This window comes from Cebus imitator, unplaced genomic scaffold, assembly GCF_001604975.1.
Source record: "Cebus imitator isolate Cc_AM_T3 unplaced genomic scaffold, Cebus_imitator-1.0 Scaffold494, whole genome shotgun sequence".
Taxonomy (NCBI): Eukaryota; Metazoa; Chordata; class Mammalia; order Primates; family Cebidae; genus Cebus; species Cebus imitator.
In genome coordinates, this window is record NW_016107809.1 from 43,724 (window position 1) to 66,738 (window position 23,015).

The 23,015-nt window shown below is 43.2% G+C and overlaps 2 protein-coding genes across 6 annotated transcripts in view; one reads left to right on the forward strand and one right to left on the reverse strand.

The window, feature by feature from the left end:
- The window catches only part of NR1I2 (nuclear receptor subfamily 1 group I member 2), a 31,456-nt gene extending 24,183 nt beyond the window's left edge, over nucleotides 1-7,273 (forward strand). For both annotated transcript variants that reach the window (XM_017513512.2, XM_017513513.2), the window contains exons 4-9: nucleotides 441-628; nucleotides 1,460-1,734; nucleotides 3,723-3,865; nucleotides 4,066-4,182; nucleotides 4,464-4,569; nucleotides 5,805-7,273. In XM_017513512.2, the coding sequence (XP_017369001.1) occupies nucleotides 441-628; nucleotides 1,460-1,734; nucleotides 3,723-3,865; nucleotides 4,066-4,182; nucleotides 4,464-4,569; nucleotides 5,805-5,949 (974 nt within the window). In that variant the 3' untranslated portion in view covers nucleotides 5,950-7,273. The remainder of the gene's footprint in view (nucleotides 1-440; nucleotides 629-1,459; nucleotides 1,735-3,722; nucleotides 3,866-4,065; nucleotides 4,183-4,463; nucleotides 4,570-5,804) is intronic.
- A 2,169-nt stretch (nucleotides 7,274-9,442) lies between these two features.
- The window catches only part of GSK3B (glycogen synthase kinase 3 beta), a 230,385-nt gene continuing 216,812 nt past the window's right edge, over nucleotides 9,443-23,015 (reverse strand). For 3 of the 4 annotated variants that reach the window (XM_017513514.2, XM_017513518.2, XM_017513520.2), the window contains one exon: nucleotides 9,443-15,026. In XM_017513514.2, the coding sequence (XP_017369003.1) occupies nucleotides 14,959-15,026 (68 nt within the window). In that variant the 3' untranslated portion in view covers nucleotides 9,443-14,958. Of the gene's footprint in view, nucleotides 15,066-23,015 lie in introns of all 4 variants that reach the window. The other variant, XM_017513517.2, reaches the window with a different exon arrangement.

Consider the following 23,015-nt stretch of genomic DNA (forward strand, 5'->3'; position numbering starts at 1 on the left):
GTCACTTTACGTCCAAGGTCTCATTTAACAGTGGTACGAGGTAAACACGGTTCCTCCAGATTACAAAGGAGAAACCTGAAAGCAGGAGAGGGTAAGGAGGTTGCCTGGGGTCACAGTTAGTAAGTGGCAAAGCTTTCATGCAAACCTAGCGCCTTCGGATTCTGAAGCCCATGATCTTACCAGGGCCCCACAGTGTCCTCACAAACCCCACTGCAGAGAGCAACACAGCAGCTGCACCCCAGTTCTGTCCTCACCCAGGTATTTCTCCAGAGGAGCCCATAGGCCTCTCAAGTCTGGACAGGGGAGAATTGCTTGTCACCATCATTTTCCCTTTTGCCCAATGCCTTCTGCTGCCTTGAAAGCGTTATGTAGTGGCTTCCCAGGGGGCTGGAGGCTGACCAGGGGCACGTGTGCCTGAGCCAGCCTCACTGTCCCTGCAGTGATCATGTCTGACGTGGCTGTGGAGGAGAGGCGGGCCTTGATCAAGAGGAAGAAAAGAGAACGGATCGGGACTCAGCCACCGGAAATGCAGGGGCTGACGGAAGTGCAGCGGATGATGATCAGGGAGCTGATGGATGCTCAGATGAAAACCTTTGACACTACCTTCTCCCATTTCAAGAATTTCCGGGTAGGAGGCTGGGGAGCTGTCCCTGCATCTGTGCTAGCTCTCCAAAGCCTCAGTCTCATTCCCAGAGTTCTAGTGTGGTCCCTGGGTGAGCAGCATCAGCATACGGATTTGCAGGTCACCCCAGACCTCCAGAATCAGAAGCTCCAGGGAGGGGCAGGACCCCCGGGTGATTCTGTTGCAGGTTCAGGTTTAAAAATCGCTGCTCTCTTCTTTAAAGCAGGTAGCAACTGGATCTGAGCAATATGTGGAGGGAAAGCTAGGCAGTTCCCCAGGGTTGCTGGCATTCAGGGCTTTATGAGGACAGGGTCAGGAACTGTTGGGGGTGTGACTTTCATGAATTGGTGTCTCTTGGTCCCAGCACATTAACCATATCTATGCTTCAAGCGCCCTCCTTCTCCTTTGGACTGATAGATATCTCAAGTGGCCCTTCCCAGCCCAAAGAACTGGATTAGCTCAGTGACCTCAGATCTGCTCTTCCCATCCATACTGCCCTAAACTTTCTGAGTCTCCTGAGCCCAACATCTGGAATGCTTGGGACACACCATGGTTGGAGGCCCCCTTACCCTCCATTTTGACCCAGCAGGGATAATGTGTGTGACCATTAATTCATAGACCCCCAAAGCACCTTCATCTGATAGGAGAACCCGGAGAGAAGAAACAAATGTTGTGTGTGTGTATGTGTGGGGACACATGCGTGCCTGTGAGTATGAATGCCTGCATTTGTGCATCTTTTCAGGCTGCAGCTGAGGCTATATATGTTTGACTGGGATCTGAGCATGTATGAAAACACATGCTGTCTCTCCTCTCTCTGCCTCTTGGCATGTGTCCTAGTTGCCAGGGGTGCTTAGCAGTGGCTGTGAGATGCCAGAGTCTCTACAGGCCCCATCGAGGGAAGAAGCTGCCAAATGGAGCCAGGTCAGGAAAGATCTGTGCTCTGTGAAGGTCTCTCTGCAGCTGCGGGGGGAGGATGGCAGTGTCTGGAACTACAAACCCCCAGCCGACAATGGCGGGAAAGAGATCTTTTCCCTGCTGCCCCACATGGCTGACATGTCAACCTACATGATCAAAGGCATCATCAACTTTGCCAAAGTCATCTCCTACTTCAGGTAGGACATGGAGGATGGGTGGTTGGGTGTGGAAACGAACTGGAAGTGGCCAGAAGGTTCAAAGGGCCTGGGGTAGATTCCTGAATTTGGGGGATATTGGTGTCAGAAGACCCTCCTTTTCCTGTGCCCTGCCCCCCGGGGCAGCCAGTGCTGCTGGGAAGTAGAGCCCTTGCTGCATGGCTGATTAGCTTTGTGGCTGTGGGCCTGCCAGCATCTCTGCCTCTTCACCTGCTCCATGGAAGCTAACAATGCCTCCCCTGCAGGGCCGTTCTGTGGAATGAGAACACATCTGAAGAGCACCTGGCACACAGTGGGCATTCAGATGATCATTCCCTTTCCCACTCTCCCTGAAAGTTTCAGGAACCACGTGTCGGCAGTTTTAGAGCAAAGAATGAGAGAAATAGACAAGACAAGGCTATGAAGGCCATGGAGAGGGTGGGTGGTCCTCAGAGCCCAAAGGGTCAGGTCTCACCAGAGCTAAAGGTGGAGGCAACAACCACGGGGCAGCTGGGGTTAGTGGGAGACACGGGAACTTCCTGGGGTGGAGGGAACCACAGGCCCTGAATATGTCTGCACGCTGTTAGTGTTGGGAATGGTGCCAGGTGTATCTGTTCTTGGGTAGGCCACCTTGCCCTTGCCAAGCCTGGTCAAGCCAGGCTGAAACGCCTGCCAGGAGCTCCTGGTTTCTGCAGCAGGTTGAGGGTAGGTTGTAGTCTAGGAGCCCAGAGGTTCTTCTCCGGCCCTGTAGGAGCTATGCATGACTTATTTAATGGGGTGATGCCAGCAGCAGGTTTGGAATGGGGTTCAGATGGTGGAAAAAAATTAGCTTAAATGGGGCAGGAAGAGAAGCCTACTTATAAATGTGGACATTGGAAGATCCTTGGTGAAATCCAATAACTGACAATTTAACACCAGGGCTCCCCACTTGCCATTTCTCATGGCCACCAGTGTTGATCACAGTGACCTGAGGTGTCACGGACATCTTCATTCTCAGATAGAAACAGGTTCCCCAAGGATAAGGAACTTGTACAAGGTCACAGCTAATCAGTGGTGGAGGGCAGATTTGGAAGTACCAAAGCCAGCTCGATGCCACGTCCTAAGCCAGGCAATGGGGAGGCAGAGAAGAATAAGATCAATTACATGGCATTTGTAGCTCAGTGTTAAGGATCTATAAGAAGGATGGGCACCAGGAGCCCAGGGCCTGAGTTCCCAAGGAGGCCAAGGCCAGAGGTAGTGTTTCCTCAACACCTAGCATAAGCAGCCTCCCTCCTGGGCTGCCAAGCCTCCTTCTTGTAAGGGGAGGTGGGGGCCCCTCCCAGGTTGGGAGAAAGTGGTGTCTGGAGGACCAGAGGGGTATCCATGTAACCATAGTCTTAGAGGCCTATTAAGTCACCTCCATGGGTAGGCCTGTGCTCCGGCGCCAGGAGTGGGGCTGCAGGCATCTGGGCTGCAGGAAACAGTAGAAATAAGTGTGTGCATATTAAGCCCAACACAGACAAAAGGAAGCAAACATCCCCACTGCTGGAGCTCAGGCCAGAAGGGGAGATTGCACTCTGGAAAGACTTCTAGGAGAATCAAAGACAGCTTGGCCTGAGGGGCCAGCAGGATTTACTAAAGGGGCAGTCATTCCAAGGGGGGGAAACTGAGGCAGAAAGGAACAGTCCAGGGACCAGAAGCCAAAGCAAAGTAGGTCAGGGGTTGTGTAGGAGTTGAAGGAGGTGGGGCCAGGCTGTAAGGGACCTAGATGCCAAGCTTGGTGGGAGGTAGAGTCCCCTGAGGTAGCAGGGAGGAGAGGATACTTGGGGGCAGGCTGTCTGCTGCTGGGTTGTGAGGGGAGAGATGAGACAACAGCCACAGTCATCCTCAGGGAAAGGAGCATCCTCCCTCTTCGTCTCGCCCCCAACTTCTGGATTATGGGACGGCTGCTGGTGCTGGCCTGTGGGCCGCCTCCCAGGGAGCTGTCCTCCCCTCCCCATCCTTGCTGCCAGGGACTTGCCCATTGAGGACCAGATCTCCCTGCTGAAGGGGGCCACTTTTGAGCTGTGCCAACTGAGATTCAACACGGTGTTCAACGCAGAGACTGGGACCTGGGAGTGTGGCCGGCTGTCCTACTGCTTGGAAGACACTGCAGGTGCCTGAGAGAGCCTGCCTGCCCTGGCAGAGGAAGGGAAACTCCACCGTTGTGGGAGAAAGGGAGCTGTGCCAGGACATGCAGGTTCTGGGATGGCAGGGCAGGAAGATGGAGTGGTAGAAAATAAGAGCTTGGTGGGGGATGACTGGCTCTTGGTCAGCTTGCTGTGAAGCTGCCCTCCACCCTGTTACCACCCACAGGTGGCTTCCAGCAACTTCTACTGGAGCCCATGCTGAAATTCCACTATATGCTGAAGAAGCTGCAGCTGCATGAGGAGGAGTATGTGCTGATGCAGGCCATCTCCCTCTTCTCTCCAGGTGAAGGCTTCCCCCAGGGTGGCTGACATCCCCCCAGCCTCATTTGCCCTCCCCAGGGAAGGTCCTAGTCCACGACCTTGCTTCTTACTCACTGCACAGCCAGGATGGGGGCTTTTGCTGGTTTCTCCTGGGGTCAGCGGGTGGTGCCGAGCCCTGGTCTTCCCTTACTTTCCTGCCTGGGAGACTCCAGCTCTGGAAGGTGGTTGGTGAGCAATGCCTGGCTCTGGGCTGGAGTGAGCTCGTCTTTGCACCACATCTCCCTCCCCTCCCCTCCCCTCCAGACCGCCCAGGTGTGGTGCAGCACCATGTGGTGGACCAGCTGCAGGAACAATTTGCCATTACCCTGAAGGCCTACATTGAATGCAATCGGCCCCAGCCTGCCCACAGGTGAGCACAGAAGGGGTCAGGGACCCGTGAGGGTGGTGTGAGGGAGCCGAGGTTCGGGACGTTGCTCAAGGCTTCACAACCAGAGGGTGGCATCTGAAGGTGGACCCAGCCAGACCAGGTCCAAAGCTCACACTTTTGAGCACTACCTAACCACTTCCCAGGAGAAATACAAGCAAACAAGGGGACATGGCCCAGAGAGGGGCTTCCGCACCTTCACTGATCCTCAGTAGCTCCTGTCACCTAGTGCCCAGACTGATGCCCACAGGCCCAGAGACAAACTTGGATTGTACTGAGCCCAAGGCCATGAAGGGTTAAGGGCAACACTGAGTATTACAGTGTGGACTTATAAACTGAAATCCTTATTTGGCCTGTACAGCTTTCTTTCTGGCATGGTGTCCTGGGATGCTGGGAGTGGCCATGTCTTTATTTGCTCAACACTTCTTTGCATGGAGGCAGGAGGCTGAAAGTGCCAGCTTTCTTTTCCATCATGGGAATGCTGAGGCGTATGGTACATCTCAGACACTAGCTTCAAAGCAAGTTTCAGAAAGGGATTCCAGCCTGCAGCCCCTAACCTCCACGATGACTCTGCCCAGTCCTGGCCTCTGGACATTAATGAAGGCAGTGACATCCCCAAACCTCCACACTGGTAGCTGCAATATCCGGATTTTCCCAAGGATGTCTCTGTGTACAAAGACACAACTGCTGTGGCTGGGTGTTGTGGCTCACATCTATAATCTCAGCACGTTGGGAGGTCAAGACAGGAGGATTGCTTGGGGCCAGGAGTTCAAGACCAGCCTGGGTAACATAGCCAGACCCCAACTCTAGAACAATTTAAAACAATTAGCATGGTGGCATGTGCTCTAGTCCTAGCTACCCAGGAGACTGAAGCTGGAGGGCTCTTGAGTCCAGGAGTTTGACACTGTAGTGAGCCATGATCATGCCACTATACACTAGCCTGGGCGACAGAACAAGATCCTGTCTCTTCAAAGAAAAAAATAAAAGACACAACTCCCATGGATGGGGTGGGAGTGAGGACAGTACCGGGAAGGCCGTTCTGCCTTTCTCATCCGCAGGCTGAAAGAGAAGCTTACGTAATTCAGCAAAGCCTTGTCTCTTGGCTGACCTGAAATGTCCAGAGATTATGTTTGTGCAGCCTCAGGGCAGCCCTGAGGCTTGTGGGTCAGGGAAAGGGTGGGCTGGCTGCACCTCCAAACTTTTATCCGGCTGGCATGCAGGTTCCTGTTCCTGAAGATCATGGCCATGCTCACCGAGCTCCGCAGCATCAATGCCCAGCACACCCAGCGGCTGCTACGCATCCAGGACATACACCCCTTTGCTACGCCCCTCATGCAGGAGTTGTTCAGCATCACAGACAGCTGAGCGGCTGCCCTTGGGTGTCGCCTCCAAGGGGCAGCCAGACCCAGGGCCCTCTGAGCTGCCACTCCTGGGCCAAGACAGATGGACACTGCTGAGAGCCGACAATGCCCTGCTGAGCCTGCCTCCCCAGGGAACTCCTGCTATGACAGCTGGCTATCATTCCTCAGAAAGGACATGGATAACCCCCCCACCCCTAGTTCAGTCTGCAGGGAGTGAAGCCATAGACCCTTATGTGGAGAGTGCACTGGCCTGTAGGTCACGACCGGCAGAGAGGCAAGGCTGCCGTTTTCTTCTAAAAGGCCCTGTGGTCTGGGAGAAATCCCTCAGATCCCACTAAAGTGTCAAGGTGTGGAAGGGGCGGCCAGGGCTGGGCCATCTGGGGTCTATGACCACATACCCACGTTTGTTCGCTTCTTGAGTCTTTTCATTGCTACCTCCAATCGTCCTGTCTCCCACTTCCCACTCATTCCCAATCCCAGCCTCCTCTTCTGAGCTGCTTGGCGGGCTCCAGGCCTGTGCTCATTGGCAGGTGCATGAGTATCTGTGGGAGTCCTCTAGAGAGAAGAGAAGCCAGAAGACCTGCACCAAATGCCAAAAGCTTGGCATGACCTCATTCTGGCCACATCATTCTGTATCTCTGCAACCATTTGAACACATTATTAAGCACCAACAATAGGTAGCCTGCTGTGGGGTATACAATGTTGACTCAGATATAGATCCTGAGCTCACAGAGTTTATAGTTAAAAAAAACAAAAAAAACAAAAACAAAACAGAAACACAAATAACTTGGATCAAAAGGAAAAATGATAAATGACAAAAGCAGCATAAGGAATTTCCTTGTGGATGCTGAGCTGTGATGACAGATACCGGGAACCCAAGTAAGGTTCCCGAGGACAGGAGTTTGTGGGAGTAAGGGCACAAACTTTGGCTGTGGGTGCGGATGTGTGATTTGGTGTAGGTAGGTCTGTTCCCCATCTAATGGGGCCTGGGTTTGTTCCTGGGGCTGGAATGCTGGGTATGCTCTGTGACAAGGTTACGCTGACAGTCAAACATACCTGAGAAGAATAATTTGCATGCACCTTATATTTCTATGTACACATCTATTCTCCAAGCTAAAGGGTATGAAAGTGCCTGCCTTATTTATAGCCACTTTGAGTAATTTTTTTTTTTTTGCATTTTCACAAATTATACTTTATATAAGGCATTCCACACTTAAGAACTAGTTTTGGCAAATGTGGTCCTGGGTTTAATGTCAAATTAAGGCAAGAGAAATTAAATAATGAACTTTAGGCTAGAGAGGTAAACTTTTTTGGCCTTCTTTTCTGGGGAAAATAATGTGGGGGTGGGGAAATACAAATAAATACATACGTGCATATGTATTTTTACTACTTATTGTCCTTTATAAATCTAAAGACCCTGGGGTAAGAACATAAACATGAATTATTTAACTTGGCTCACTCATAAAATGATTGTTTTGTATAAAAGTTTAACATGTGCATACCATAATTAAAAATATAGGAACAGAATTAATTTTAAATGTTTAATATTTCATTCAAATGAAACTTCATGGTCACTGAATTTTAAAGAACAGATAATTACTTAGCTTTTGCCGTTTTACAAGAAGGAGGCCAAACTTTGAGAACATGGTAAATCATCAGTAATATAGATCAAAACAAGTAAACATATTCTGTCATCCCTCTGAATTTACCAGACTTTTCTGCATTAAGTAGATATAGGGAGCACTTACTTTTAGAAAAGATACTGAGGGAAAAAAGAGCTTCTCTTTCCAAACTCAATGAATACAATCTTTGCTCCCAGGAATTTTGCTTAATTATGAACCCATTTATAATTAGAAATACAAATTTCTAATTTGGAAACATAGATTTGATTCCACTCTCTTCATAAATCATATGCATCTCCCCTTCCCTATTGAAATGATTTGAGTGCCATTTGTTCAAGAGTCTGAAACTGTTGCTAGCTGTAGGAGAGGGTAAGGTGAAGTTAGGATGGAATAGAGGGCAAATTTCCAACTCCAGTATTGATTTAAAAACTCCAGAGCAGTTCCCCAAACACTGAATTGATATATACATGTAATTTATAGATAAATTTAATACTTATAGGTTATAAAAACTAAGTGTCTTTCAAGAGTAAAGAGTCAATGTTAGATGCACCAAAGAGCTCACATAGGGTACTTCCTTTCAGTAGTTTTGTGGATCACAAGTTTATGGGACTGGGAGCCAGATTTTAACTTTCCTACTCCAACATTTCCATGCCTTCTTTACTCCTGTTCCTGAACTTTTGAGTAAGCAGAACTAAGCATCAGTTTCTAGGTATCCTGTCATCACTTTTTTTTTTTCTGGCTCAGTGAGGAAAGGATGGAGTCAGTCTCCAAACTCAGGGCAAAAGACCTAAGCAAGCTACTACATACCGTCTGCCCCCTCATTAGTAAGGGCCACTCAACAGACTCTCTCTAACTGGCCCAGAACTGTCTAAGTCTTGACATCGACAACAAATCTGTGGGAAGGGCCAGAGTGGCCACTCCCTTCTGGAGAAAGAGGATGTGAAGAGAAACATACATATGATTCCATCCCTTCCAACTCCTGACTCCTAACTTGTGGGCCTCATTATGTCATCTTCCATAGCAGCTTGTTTTTTCCTGGTAGCTTTCCCTTTATGTCCTTCAGCTCTCCTAAATCTGATGGTGCTGATGAGTGAAATATTCCTACACTTGAGAAATGAGTGACCACCCCAACACTTTTGTTCACTTCCTTTCACGAACTTCTCAGTGACATTGATCTAAAACCTGATCTCTCCTCTCCTCACTACCTTCCTAGAACACATTTCAAAATGACATCCAGTGGCTAGGCATGGTGGCTCATGCCTGTAATCCCAGCACTTTGGGAGGCTGAAGTGGGCAGATCACTTGAGGTCAGGAGTTGGAGACCAGCCTGGCCAACATGGTGAAATCCTGTCTCTACTAAAATTGCAAAAATTAACTCAGTGTGGTGGTGCATGCCTGTAGTCTCAGCTACCAGGGAAGCTGAGGCAGGAGAATCACTTGAACCTGGGAGGTAGAGGTTGCAGTGGGCAAGACTCGTATCAAAAACAAAACAAGCGAACAAATAGAAACAAAACAAAACAAAAAAATGACATCTACCATCACTGCTCTCCTGAAATATGATCCCGAAGGACTGTCGTCTTTTTGGAAAGACTTAGAAACTAAAAGGGCAGTCATTTCGGATTTTAAATTAAAAGGATCTTGCATGACACTTAACACAATGTTTAACTCAATCCCAGAACCTATACAAGATAGCAGCAAATCCTAAACAAATGTACTTCAGTGCCAGCAGGTGGCCCATTTCACAAGCAACATCTTCTGTTTTGGCTAATCCAATCCTCCCTGCTGCCCCTACTCACAAATGTGTTTAACTGTTTTACAAATGTTAGTGGAATTAGCCAACCCCACCACCACAGTAAATAAGAGAACCACACATTATCGAATATAAATTTGTTTTTATTGAAGCAGCAGTCACATGACCTTAAATCTAGCCTTTAGATTAGGCCTGACAGATTAAGCCAGCCCTAAAAAAAATGTTGTTTCATTTTGCACTAAGAGACATGTTTACATACATCATCCAGTATTGGAAATGAGCAGACTCAAACACAACATATGTTGGTTATGTGGGAGGTACAGCCCCACTGTTCGTGGTGTCCATATATTTTACAGAGACCCCCAAAGACCATTATTAATAGGATGAAAGTTAAAAGAAAATACAGCCACACCAAATCATGAACACAGTAATCAAAGACAGCAGCTTTTACACATTTAAAATTTGTCCCTTTCAGAGTTGTTTTCTTTCTTTCCTAAGCAGTGTCTGCAAAGCTTCCTCTACATCAAATCCAAAGGTTTCCAAGATGGAGGCTGCAACTTTTGGGGCTACACAATGGAATAAAATCATTGGAAAGAACAAGAAGTGGTATTCATATCTTGTTTTTTATAACAAAGATTCATGTTTCCCTAGTTAGAGGAACGGAAATGGTGATGTGACTACATATTGCAGTGGCAAAATAGGTAGGGTGAAGACAGAGAATTGGGTACTGAAATAAAGACCACACACTTGTGAATTTTAATTTCATTTCCAGGCTAACCTACTTTTTATTTAATGCAAATTACAGTACCAGTTAACTATTTCCAAACCAAGTCACATAGAACAAAATGTATTTACAAGGGAATGGGGAAAGGGAAAAAAAACATTGAGCATACTTTTCACAAAAAAGTTTATATTTAAAATGAAAAAAAATCAGTCACAGAGGCATTCAAGTAGTAATAATGTTATACAGATTTTGCTTTTCCTTTATATCAAGACAGATTTGCACAAGTGTTTGCAATAGTTTGTATACAACCCACAGTCCTTTATATATATATATATATACATATATATATATATATATAAAATAAATTTTGTTTTTTATGTTTGTTTTTAAGATGGAAGTGGTCACGCTAATTGGTATGTGTACAGGCCCAAGTGATCCATCGGCAACACATTTATAAATGCAAATTTTACAGGCAAGCAGATTTCATTCATCTATCTGTATCTGCCTGTAGACAGATATAGTAAGGAAAAAAAACTTTAAAATTAACACAAGGAAGTCTACTTTGTCAAGGTAACCCCTTATGTACTGGTTGTCATTTTGCTTTTTATTGCGGAGGTGCAAAACGGAGCAACAAACTTGAATAAAATGGCATAAACCTTGTGAAAATAATCCAAACCCCAGGGATTACTTTCAAAGCCTCTCAAAGGTAGATCTCAGTCTGGGACTCTACTGTGCTTCTAGTCGTCTCTTATTTTCGGTGGCTCAGGTTTCTACCAGAAAAGACAGATTTTATTGTAAAACATACTTTTCTGTACAGGGGAGAAGAGTGTTTGGCTCTGTGATTAGATGGTCACTAACATGAACAGTAGGAATGAGATACAATTTTGATTGAGAAGAAAGAACCACTCCCACCCCCACCCCCACAAACTCCTGGGGATCTGGCATTGGCCAAACTTCCTTTGGAAGATTCCAAAGTTAAATCCTTTAAAAAGGAAAGGGAAAAACAGATGAAATGCCAGTGTCTTTATATCCACAGGGATAGAGAATAGTCCTCTCAGAAACCTTTGCATTGGTGCAGACAAGATGACTGGTTAGGTATACTTTGTTAAAACATAAACCAAAAATATGTGTCTAAAACTTAAGAGGACTTTAAAAAAATGACACAGCATGTCATTGGAAAGAAGGTGCAGTCTTCTGCCTTGCTGGAATGAACACACGATGTTTCAAAAATAGTAACCTTTGGTTTGGTAAAGTTTTTTCTTCTATTCAATACCTCTTATATGGAGTACTTTGAGGCAAAACACTCATTTTTCTTTCAAAGAAGGCCTTCGGGTTGGGCACACAGTAAGAATAAAACTGATTATTTAAAAAAGAAAATAACATTTCATTAAACAAGAGTAGAGACGGTGGGAGGGAGGAAATGGGCTAGGAGTTCCCTTGTTAAAACAACAGTCCTCTACTGGCACGGTGGCACGCCATGCAGTTAACTGCTAGTAATTGCACTATAGCATTTAGACCACTGATGTATCAAAACCTGATACTATTAAGAAACTTCTATTTATAAAAAAACCAATTCTCTCTCATTCTCTCATTTGGGAGGGAAGTAGATAAAAGAGGAGAGAGCATGGAAGGCTCCCAGAATCTGCTGTTTTTAAGACCCACAGTTAGGGCTTGTGGAAGAGACGAGCAAAATCTAATCTATTCGATATCCTCCAGCTCTAGGGCTCCCTGGCGCTACACTAAGTCCCTGAATGGACTAAGTATGAAATGAAACCAGTCACTGCTACTGAGGAGGAAACAGACGTTCAGAACCAAAACAAAGGCAGGACTTGAACAAAATGAGATAATGAATATGGTTTCCTCTTCCCGCTCCTGAGTATGGTATCACTGAAACTTAACTTTGGAAGGGGCGAAGATACTGTTATGAGAGTTTTTATTTCAAAGGGAAATGGGGCACACAGGGAAACATGGATAAAGGAAACCAATTAAAATTTTAAAAAGAACAAATTAAAAAAAAAAAACACACACATGGAAGCGAAGGCACTCCAAACTATATAGATACACTATACATTGCTAGAGTTATTGTTACAATAATACAGGCCGGTACCTACTGTACAGAGTTAAAACTATATGGCTTTAAAAAGCTCGTCTACATTTTGTCTGATTATTAAACAGAATCACTGCCCTGAACAGTAACTTTTTGCTCATTAATAACAGTTCCTGGGTCCACATATTTACATACAAAACAATAAAACTTAAATTTAAAAACATAGAAAGAAAATATAATGTACAAGCTTGAATTTGGTGAGGAGCTTTTTATTATTATTATATACAAAAAGATATTCAGAGACCTGGATCTCACTTGTATAAAAGAGTTCTGTGATCCCACCATGATCCTTGAGAAAGAAAAATCACACATCTCAGCCCACACACACATATACACACGCACACATACACACGCACACCTGTGCACACACACGCACGCACACAATGAAATGAGAGAAAAGTGTGACTTTCCTCTCTTCTTTTACCCCAGTTGTGGGGGGCAACCTGTTTCCTAAAATAAGAACAGATTTTTATGGACTCTGGCAAGTCTACCATGTCCAGAGCAGTGTCTGTATTCAAACGCTTGCTGGGCAGTTGCATCTGAATGCAGATCCATTTCTCTATCACAGACCTGCCTTTTCAGATTCTTTATAAATTCTGTCTGAAAATGGTCTATCAAAGCCATTACCTTTAAGGAATTATGCTGCCAAATACTTTGATTTCAGACTTCTTTCTAATTTTAATTAGTTTTCAGAAGCACTTTATAAAACATAAAATTCAATTTGTTTGATTTGGTTTGACTGAGCATGTTTCCTTTCTCATGAACTCTGATATATCCAGAGGTTTGTGAAACCCCTTTAGTGGCCCAAGACCTCAGCTAAACAGCGAGTGAAAACCAAGATGGCTCACAGTTGTCTTTCTGGGTACTGGTTCACTTCAGCAGGCAGGACAACTCTCTTGGAGAGTCACACACACGGTTAAGGAGCAGGACAGGGTGCGAGGGCCTGCGGGAGGGCTGCTAACAGACTCCACTTCCGAACCCTCTGGAGGATGAGACCCCTAATATGACCTAAGGTAGCAATGAGGAGGGTTAGGGGAAGTTACACACGACCAAGGGCTCAGCTCTGCAGCCCTAGTTACCAGCTAACCTTGGAAGGCATGTGGGGAAGGAGCGGGTAGGAGAGAAAGGCGGCCATCACTCAAGTGATCTTTAAATGTAAAGTACAACTGATTGTGCCTTAAAGATTCATAGGTCAAGTAATGGCCCATAAGCACCAAGGTGACTAAAGTTCATTTTAGAGTATATAAGGCCCACATAGATGCCAACCTTAAAAGTATAAAACAAACTAGTCATGAAAATCTATTTTGTCACGGCAAACATAATCCTTCAATCCTCCTTGCTGTCCAAGGAATATTGCTTTTTCTTCAAAAAGAGAGACTGATTCTTACACCATTCACTGATACACAAAGAAAACAGACACAAAAACTCTTAACTGGGTGTGGGGGAAACATTCTTCTCATGCTTCAACCAGTCAATTTTGATACTGTAGACAAAAAAAAAGGCAGTATTGAATATATGTATATATAACATATATACACACATTTATATAATCAGCTTTCCTATAAAGTCAGCAGGTATAAGTGACTGTTTATCATTTTGATGTGTAGTTTTCAAATTCCTACCATCTGACATGCATCAATAAATAAATGTAAAAAGCATGAGGTTAAAAAACAAATTAAATACAGATTCTAGATTTGGATTTAAAATTAGAACTATGTGTAGAATGTGGCTATTTCTGCAAGCTCGATTTTCAATTAAAAAATATGAAAAATAAACCAGTAGGCGACTGTTACAATTCACATTATTTAACTACAATGTCTTCTCAAGTGTATCTTTCCAAGGGAAGTAACTTTAGAAAAAAATCTGGACAAACTTATTCACAGTGGTGAGATGTATCTCTGGCCTGTTCCCTTCTTCTGGGCTCATCAGCCTTTGACCTCAGCAGCTAGCTCGGCCTGCTCAACACCCCTTCCATCTCCTCCCAGGTCACTAGTTTGAAACTGCTAAGATTTGCAAAGAACTTTGGTCAGGCAAACAAAAAGCCACCTGCAGAGCACGCGTGCCTGAGTCTTGCTGCTTCCCCTCTGGCAGCCTCCTGTACAAGCCTCTACATCACTAGCACTGACTGAAAGCAAAGCAAAACCTTAACAAATCACTAAGAATCTTCCCTGTAGAGTTCCAAACTTTATTGACCTCCCTGGATTACAAATGATACACCTTTTTTTTTTTTTTTGTCTGCCACACCTGCCACCAACATGCCAAAGGCAAGTCTATAAACACGCAAAGATATGGATTAATTTTACAAGTGACATTTAAGTCCCCGTTGAGTTATACCTGCTAAGCTCCCAACCAATTTCAAGCTGTGCACTATACCAAAGTCTCGCACTAGACTTTAAAAGAAAACAAAGTTCAAAAAAACAAACCCATCAGCACAGAACAAGGTTTTCTTTTGTGGAAGGGGCATGAGGCAGGAGTCCTGTTTTTAAAGTATACAACAGCAGACTTTTAATAAAAAAAGATTGTCGTGGGAGAGAGATTGTGTGTTCTAGTGCTCCGCTTTCCCCCTCCCCACAACCCCTCCCACCCCCTGGATCTCCCTCAAAGTGAGAATACAATGAAACTGGTTTGTATTTATAGATATTTTACAAGGTTAAATAAGAACAACAATAATAAAAAAAAATTGAACACTAAAATGAACAGGTTTTTTTTTTTTTTCTCTTTTTAATATTCTTTCCAAACGTGACCAGTGTTGCTGAGTGACACTCAAGTAACTGGTGGTTTTTCCTGTGCAGCTAGCTGCTCGGGACTGTTCAGGTGGAGTTGGAAGCTGATGCAGAAGCAGCATTATTGGTCTGTCCACGGTCTCCAGTATTAGCATCTGCAAGTCAAAAAGTCCCGAGAGAGAGCATGAGCAATGCTATAACAAAAGAGAACAAGTACATTGTTTCAACTGCAGGCTGTGAGCTGTATGGCCTTCGAAGCTGTTATCTGGAATGTTGTTTTAAATACGGCTGACGCTATGAAATCTGAATTTCTCTCTTACTGGATTTAAGTTCATGCCTCAGCATGGTCCTGGTACAGGGAAGACAGTGTCTTTGAGTAAGTTACAAACTCAGGGAGACAGAGACCATTTCAGTCAAAGCTCTTGCTACAACTGGGATCAGCAATATATGAATACTCAGCTGGAGTCTAGCTCACTTGAAAATAAATGAACAGTGCACAGCTGGAAAAATTTGCTAAAAATTCTGAACCATGTTACAATATACCATCTGCTTAAGTGAGTAAATGGGTGGAAGAAATGAAAGTATTTTTGCTGGGTCAGTGTTGACAGGCAGAACGGGCCCTCGTCATTATTCATAGAGATGGAAGACAGACAACCAGCAAAAAAAAAAAAAGCTACTGCAGTGCCAATTCACTTAGTCAATTCAATAAAGCATCCTGTATTAACAGTTGAACAGATAAAAGAAAATGTGGTATATATATACAATGGAGTAATATTTAGCCATAAGAGAATGATGGGAGGCTGAGTGGGAAGACTGCTTGAGTCAGAGAGATTGAGGCTGCAGAGAGCCAAGATCACCTGGGTGACACAGTGAGACCCTGTCTCAAAAAAAGAAAAAAGAAAAAGAATGAGATTCTGCCATTTGCAACAACATAGATGGAACTGGAAGTCATTCTGTGAAGTGAAATAAGCCAGACAGAGAGAGACAAACTTTGCATATTTTCACTTATTTGTGGGAACTTATTGTTTTAAATTTTATTAAAACAATTGAACTCTTGGAGACAGAGAGTAGAAGATGGTTACCAGAGGCTTGGAAGGGTAGTGGGAGTGGGGGAAGTGGGGATGGTTAATGAGTACAAAAAAAAAAAAGAAATAACGAATGAAGTCTAGTATTTGCTAGCAAAACAGGGTGACTACAGTAAAAAAAAATTTAATTGTACATTTTAAAATAACTAAAAGTGTGACTGGATTGTTTGTAAGAAAAAGGATAAATGCTTGAGGTGATGGATACCCCATTTACCCTGATACGATTATCACATATTGCATGTCTCTATCAAAATATCTCATGTAACCCATAAATATATAACCTACTATGTGCCCACAAAAATTAAAAATTTTAAAAAGTAAAGCATCTTGCAGTAAATCTTGACTTAGAGCTTAAGAGCTTACTGTGCCCTAGTCTTTTAAAAATACATACAGCTCTACAACTACCATTGTCTCTTTCCCCCTTTTTAAGGTCTATTATTATTTCACAGCATCCATTAACATTAAAATGGGCATCTGTGTCCAAATTGGCTTAATAGACTGCTGTTCTAGTGACTATCAAGTTGCATCCTTGTCATCTCACTCAATGACTGGGAAGGTACTGCTGGCCAAATTTTCTCCCGAAGATTTCATACTAAGCCCTGAGCAAGAGAGATGGCTTGACTGGGATGGGCAACTTTGAAAAGCCATCTCTCCAGAAGCCACAATGTCATCAAGGTTGGTGACACCAAAAGGTAGACTCAAGTTTTTGTCTCTCTAGAACTGAAGAGATTTACAGCTCTACCATGTGCTATGATGAGTAACCAATGTCATGGTTGAATGCAATATTTGGTCCTTTACTTTGAATTTCTGATTTAGAGGGAGACATAAAAGACCCAAGGACACACAGGGAACTCTATGTAAGGATTAGCTGTTCAGTTTATCATTTCCGAAGCCACTCTATAAAAATTATACTTCCTAACTTCCCAATTTTCTTGCTCCCAAGATAATCTGCCCTTATATACATTTATTTAAAAAACTTTTGGGGAAGGAATATGAATATCTCTTAATGTGAATGATTATGTTTAATTCATTTAACTTCCTTCAAAACAGCTACTGCTTCTAATCTTGTTGTCACGTACACAACTGAAGACACTACAGCATCAGAATCTACACATTAGGTACATATAGCCCATGGCATGGAGTCATATTAATTTATTGGCATGGCAAATGTACAGTTGGCAAGAAAGGGTATGTGACATAGAACCTACTCTCCAAAGCCAGGTTGACCACCTTTTGTAATAATCACTGAGGAATTAATACTTCATTCATGACTCCCGACCTTCCTTAGATATGTCTTGTTTAAAGGAAGTTTTACCCTCAATGATCATTCACATTCTGTGTATCAATAATTCCTATCTAGACCACAGATTCCTCCAAGCCTTTCTCAGGTAAAATGTTCATTTTCATGATTCAGGCACAGGCTGCATTTAAAAAAAAAAAATTCCAGAGAAACCTGGAACACCAGAAATCCATGCTTACTGCAGCATGTCACATGCTTTGATGACACTCAGAACATATGCATGACCATTATCAAACAGCATTTCCCTCTCATTTTCAGTATGGGGAGATAACAAGTAGAACTATCTTTCTGATCTTCCCCAGGACTTAAGAGAGGGATTTATCATTAGAAATTTATCTATCTGTTTGACCACTACATCAGCACCTATGCCAACACGGTGACCAGCTCTGAACATGGCAGCCGTTAACTACACTGGATGACATCAGTCAGGGCTGACTTCAGTTTTACCTCATCTACATGGCCACCAGCCCATTTATGTTAATTTACTCTTTAGGAAAATCCTATTTGGTACCAATATGCAGGTGTCCTTTCACTGGCTACAGCCTGTCAGCTTGTGACATTGCCAAAACCATTTTCTTTTTTCCTGGATAAATTCAATGACTGCGTGCATGATCACAGTAAAAAGCACAAGCCTTTTAAGTGAGCATAAAACCAGAAATAAATTCACTTTCTGAACAATAAAATTTGATAGACATCTATGATCCTCAGATCTGTAATGATCTCATATTTTTCACTTGCCTTATTTTCAAATCACTTGATGAGCATAATTTTTTTTTTTTTTTTTGAGATGGAGTCTCGCTTTGTCACCCTGGCTGCAGTGCAGTGGTGTGATCTCGACTCATTGCAACCTCCACCTCCCAGGTTCAAGCAATTCTCTGCCTCAGCCTCCCGAGTAACTGGGATTACAGGCGCATGCCAGCATACCCAGCTAATTTCTGTATATATATTTTTTTTTCTGAGAGGGAGTTTCGCTCTTGTTGCCCAGGCTGGAGTGCAACGGCCTGATCTCAACTCACCACAACCTCCATCTCCCGGGTTCAAGTGATTCTCCCTCCTCAAGTGATTCACCTTCCTCAGCCTCCTGAGCAGCTGGGATTACAGGCGTGTGCCACCAAGCCTGGTTAATTTTGTATTTTTAGTAGAGATGGGGTTTCTCCATGTTGGTCAGGCTAGTCTCGAACTCCCAACCTGAGGTATTCTGCCTGCCTCAGCTTCCCAAAGTGCTGGGATTACAGGTGTGAGCCACCTCACCTGGTCTAATTTTTGTATTTTTAGTAGAGATGGGGTTTCACCATCTAAGCTAGGCTGGTCTTGAACTCCTGACTTTGTGATCTACCCACCTTGGCCTCCCAAAGTGCTGGAATTATAGGCATGAGCCACCATGCCTGGCTTGATGAGCATAATTTTAACAGCTAATTATTTTGATTATAAATATCCTTGATATCAAAAGTCACAGTCCTATAGACATTCAACAAAAAAACATTCGCCTGTTGCAATGAGCTCCACTTAAAATCAAATCATGCATGTCCTTGCTAAGAAGAACAGAGTTCTCTTTTTCAGAAGAAGAGAAAGTACAGAGAGGGGAAAAGTAAAACAAAGAAAGGCAAAGTTCTATACATTCAGTACTCAATAGTAGGTTCAACAGACCACCCAGCTTACTAACTGAATAAAGTTATATTTCATAATCTCTACAATCCCATCTTAAAGATGGTTAAACAGCAAATGGATTGATCCCTTGGCCAGGTAAAGTAGAAAGAGCTGACCTCTTGGTGGATAGGAAGAAACTAATTCAAGAACAATCAGGAAACAAGACAACACAGATGATTACCCTTTTAGACGTAAGACAACAAATCTTGGTGCATGCTTATTTTGTTTCCACCATCATTCTGTATATTTATTTTACACAATGGAATCTGAATTAATACACTTTCTATTAAAAGTGTTTATTCATTTGAAATTCTGATAAATTGTCACTGGATAAAGTTTAGTGTAATTTCTGTACCTTTTCTTCTCATTTAAATAGTGACTCCATAAAAACAGCAGTTAATTTTACTTCTCCTTACATTCCCTTCCTTTACGTATGCACTGGTAAAAGTGAGGCTAAATGGCATTACGGTTTAAAAGAGAGGCTAAAATCATTTTCATTATAAATGATCCGACTATGGATCATTAACCAGCTCCACAGTCTCCTGTTTTCAACTAGAAATGCTCTTCTGAACTTCACACTGATATATCTTTCTTAAAACTAAACCAACTCTATAAACATTTATTGAGTATGAAGCCTACCTGTACAATTTAATAGCTGTGTGATTTTGGAACACAATATTTAATCTACGTCTCATTTACTCATTGGTAAAATGGTAGTAATACCATCTACTTATGAAATTAGGCCTATGAAGTACTTAGCACAGTATCTGGCATAGAGCAATTGTTCAACAGATGAGAAGGTAAAAATGACCTCTAAAAACACATATATTTGGGCCAGGCGCGGTGGCTCATGCCTGTAATCCCAGCACTTTGGGAGGCGAAGGTGGGCAGATCACTTGAGGCCAGGAGTTTGAGACCAGCCTGGCCAATGCAGTGAAACCCCCGTTTCTACTAAAAATACAAAAAATAAGCCGAGTATGGTGGCGTACGCCTGTTATCCCAGCTACTTGGGAGGCTGAGGCATGAAAATCACTTGAACCCAGGAGCTGGATGTTGCAAGGAGCCGAGATCACGCACCTGTACTCCAACCTGGGCAACAGAGTAAGACTCTATCTTAAAAACAACAACAACAGCAAAAACACAAACCCACAAAGAAATTATACTTTAGGAGTTGAGAGTAGTATGTATAATTTTCAAGGGATTCTCATGTCAAGCAGAGCCATGATTAACAATAATGTCTCCAGATACTAAAGTATTTTAAAAACAACTTATAAAGAATGTTTTTTAGGGGAAAAAAAATCAACATCCATACCCACTAATTTAGCACAACAGTTTACATTTTTAAATATTTCTGTCTAGTCCCTAACCACATGAAAATACACATTTTGGCAATAGTAACCAACAAGGTTCATGAAATTTTAAATTTTTCTCTACATAAATTAGAATGAGTATTTCCATGAATGTCCATAAGCTTCATGAAAATTTTTAAGGCTATATAAAAATGGGGATTCCATAATGTATTAAAACAATTCCCTACTGTTGACCATTCAGGTTACAATGGCTCTCCTTTTGATATATACTAATATATAATTTCTTTATTATATAATTTGTTATTATATATATTATGTGATTTCCCTCTCTGTACATGGTCACCTTTTTCTTTCCAATAGATTTATCCTGAAGTTAAAATCCCTAAAGTGGAATTACTGAACTAAAATGTCTGAATTCTGACAGCTCTTGTTTTATACTACTTTCCCCAAAGTTTCTGTCAATTCACATGCAATTGCAGAACGCAGCAAAAGGAAAGTTGAAACATCTGCAAAAATAGTTCCTGTTAAGTTAGAGGACAGTGTACCTAAAATGGTAAAGATGCACCATCTTTACCATTTTCCAATAAGGTAAGAAAGTATTGTGATATTTTGTTGTACTAGTCAAAGTTTGTTGGTGATGACAGAGAGCAATTATATATTCCCAGAATAAGCACGATATGATTTTAGGCCACAATCTGGGTATGAAAATGTCTATTTTCTTTTGCTTTTTCAGAAGAAGCAATATAGAGAATTAGATTTCCACCTATAATGTATTTAAAATTTAGTTAAGACTTAAATATCTGAAAGCCATTTAACAGCTTTGGCTAACAACAGTAACTGACTAAAATCCAAAGCTTATTTCACCATAATATAGTCAGTATAATCATAGTTGATGGCATCTTTGTCACTCTGCTTTTTTTTTTGCTTTTATCCCACATACTTTAGGACTGAGCCTTGTTCCCAGGTCTACACAAATGTCAGAAAACCCCATTCTTGTTTAAGCCAGCTATAAGCAACATACAATGTGTCCTAGGCAGTTTATCTAGGAATCTCTATATTCTGACAATCTTGCTCTAGACATAAATACACTTGACAGAACCTGAATTGCAATGATGCTGAGCAACAACAGAAATGGCATTTTAACAGATCAGATGATAATTCAGTTATGCTCCTCTTTTGACTTTGTATTTTAGTGATATAAGATCATTTTTAGATGATTTGGAGGCAAATTCTCAGGCTACTGAAAATAGGAAAGTACTATTTTGCTTCTTGTTGATATGACTACCATAACCAAAAGTGGCTCCACCTCTAAAATATGAATCAGACTTCAAAGTCTTTGAAGTATAGGAACTCTAGAACGATGGGTATAAAGCTATGATTTGACCCGCAAATTTCTGAGCATTGCCCATAAAATACACCTGGTCATATAGAGACTAGGACAGCTTGATTTAAACGTCCAGGGATTGCATCTGTTTTAACGCCTAGTGATGGGACAGCTCATGACAGTAAGACGTCTTCTGATGAAATTAGCATACGGATATCTGCTTCTATTGGCAAGGCTGTTCAGTTATCTACTTTAAGAAGTCAAAATTCGCCGGGCTCAAGAAAATATGTTGGTATGATATAAGAATCAAAGGCCAAGTCTTCATAGTCTGAGTATCCGTAAGCTTCCATATCATTGGTGACCAACTGCTTTAAGGGTTAAGTAGGGTTTATTAATTTTGTCTGTTATGTATAAGACACGTAGGGATGGGAGGGCAATTATAATAAGAATAATGGTGGGTAGGATAGTTCAGATTATTTCAATTTCTTGAGTGTTTATGGTGCTGGTATGGGTTAGTTTTGTTGTAAGTATGAGGGAAATAATGTATAGGACTAGGGAGCTAATTAGGAAAATAATTATGAGGGCATGATCATGAAAAGTAATTAGTTCGGCTCTCTGCGCCTCCTGTTCGTCGGAAAGCCGCATCTAGTCTCCCATCGCCAGCCACATCCCTGAGACACCATGGGGAAGGTGAAGGTCGGAGTTAACGGATTTGGTCGTATTGGGCGCCTGGTCACCAGGGCTGCTTTTAACTCTGGTAAAGTGGATATTGTCGCCATCAATGATCCCTTCATTGACCTCAACTACATGGTCTACATGTTCCAGTATGATTCCACCCACGGCAAATTCCATGGCACTGTCAAGGCTGAGAACGGGAAGCTTGTTATCAATGGCAATCCCATCACCATCTTCCAGGAGCGAGATCCCTCCAAAATCAAGTGGGGCGATGCTGGTGCTGAGTACGTGGTGGAGTCCACTGGCGTCTTCACCACCATGGAGAAGGCTGGGGCTCACTTGCAGGGGGGAGCCAAAAGGGTCATCATATCTGCCCCTTCTGCTGATGCCCCCATGTTCGTGATGGGCGTGAACCATGAGAAGTATGACAACAGCCTCAAGATCGTCAGCAATGCCTCCTGCACCACTAACTGCTTAGCGCCCCTGGCCAAGGTCATCCATGACAACTTTGGTATTGTGGAAGGACTCATGACCACTGTCCACGCCATCACTGCCACCCAGAAGACCGTGGATGGACCCTCCGGGAAACTGTGGCGTGATGGCCGTGGGGCTCTCCAGAACATCATCCTTGCCTCTACTGGAGCTGCCAAGGCCGTGGGCAAGGTCATCCCTGAGCTGAACGGGAAGCTCACTGGCATGGCCTTCCGTGTCCCCACTGCCAACGTGTCAGTGGTGGACCTGACCTGCCATCTGGAAAAACCTGCCAAATATGATGACATCAAGAAGGTGGTGAAGCAGGCGTC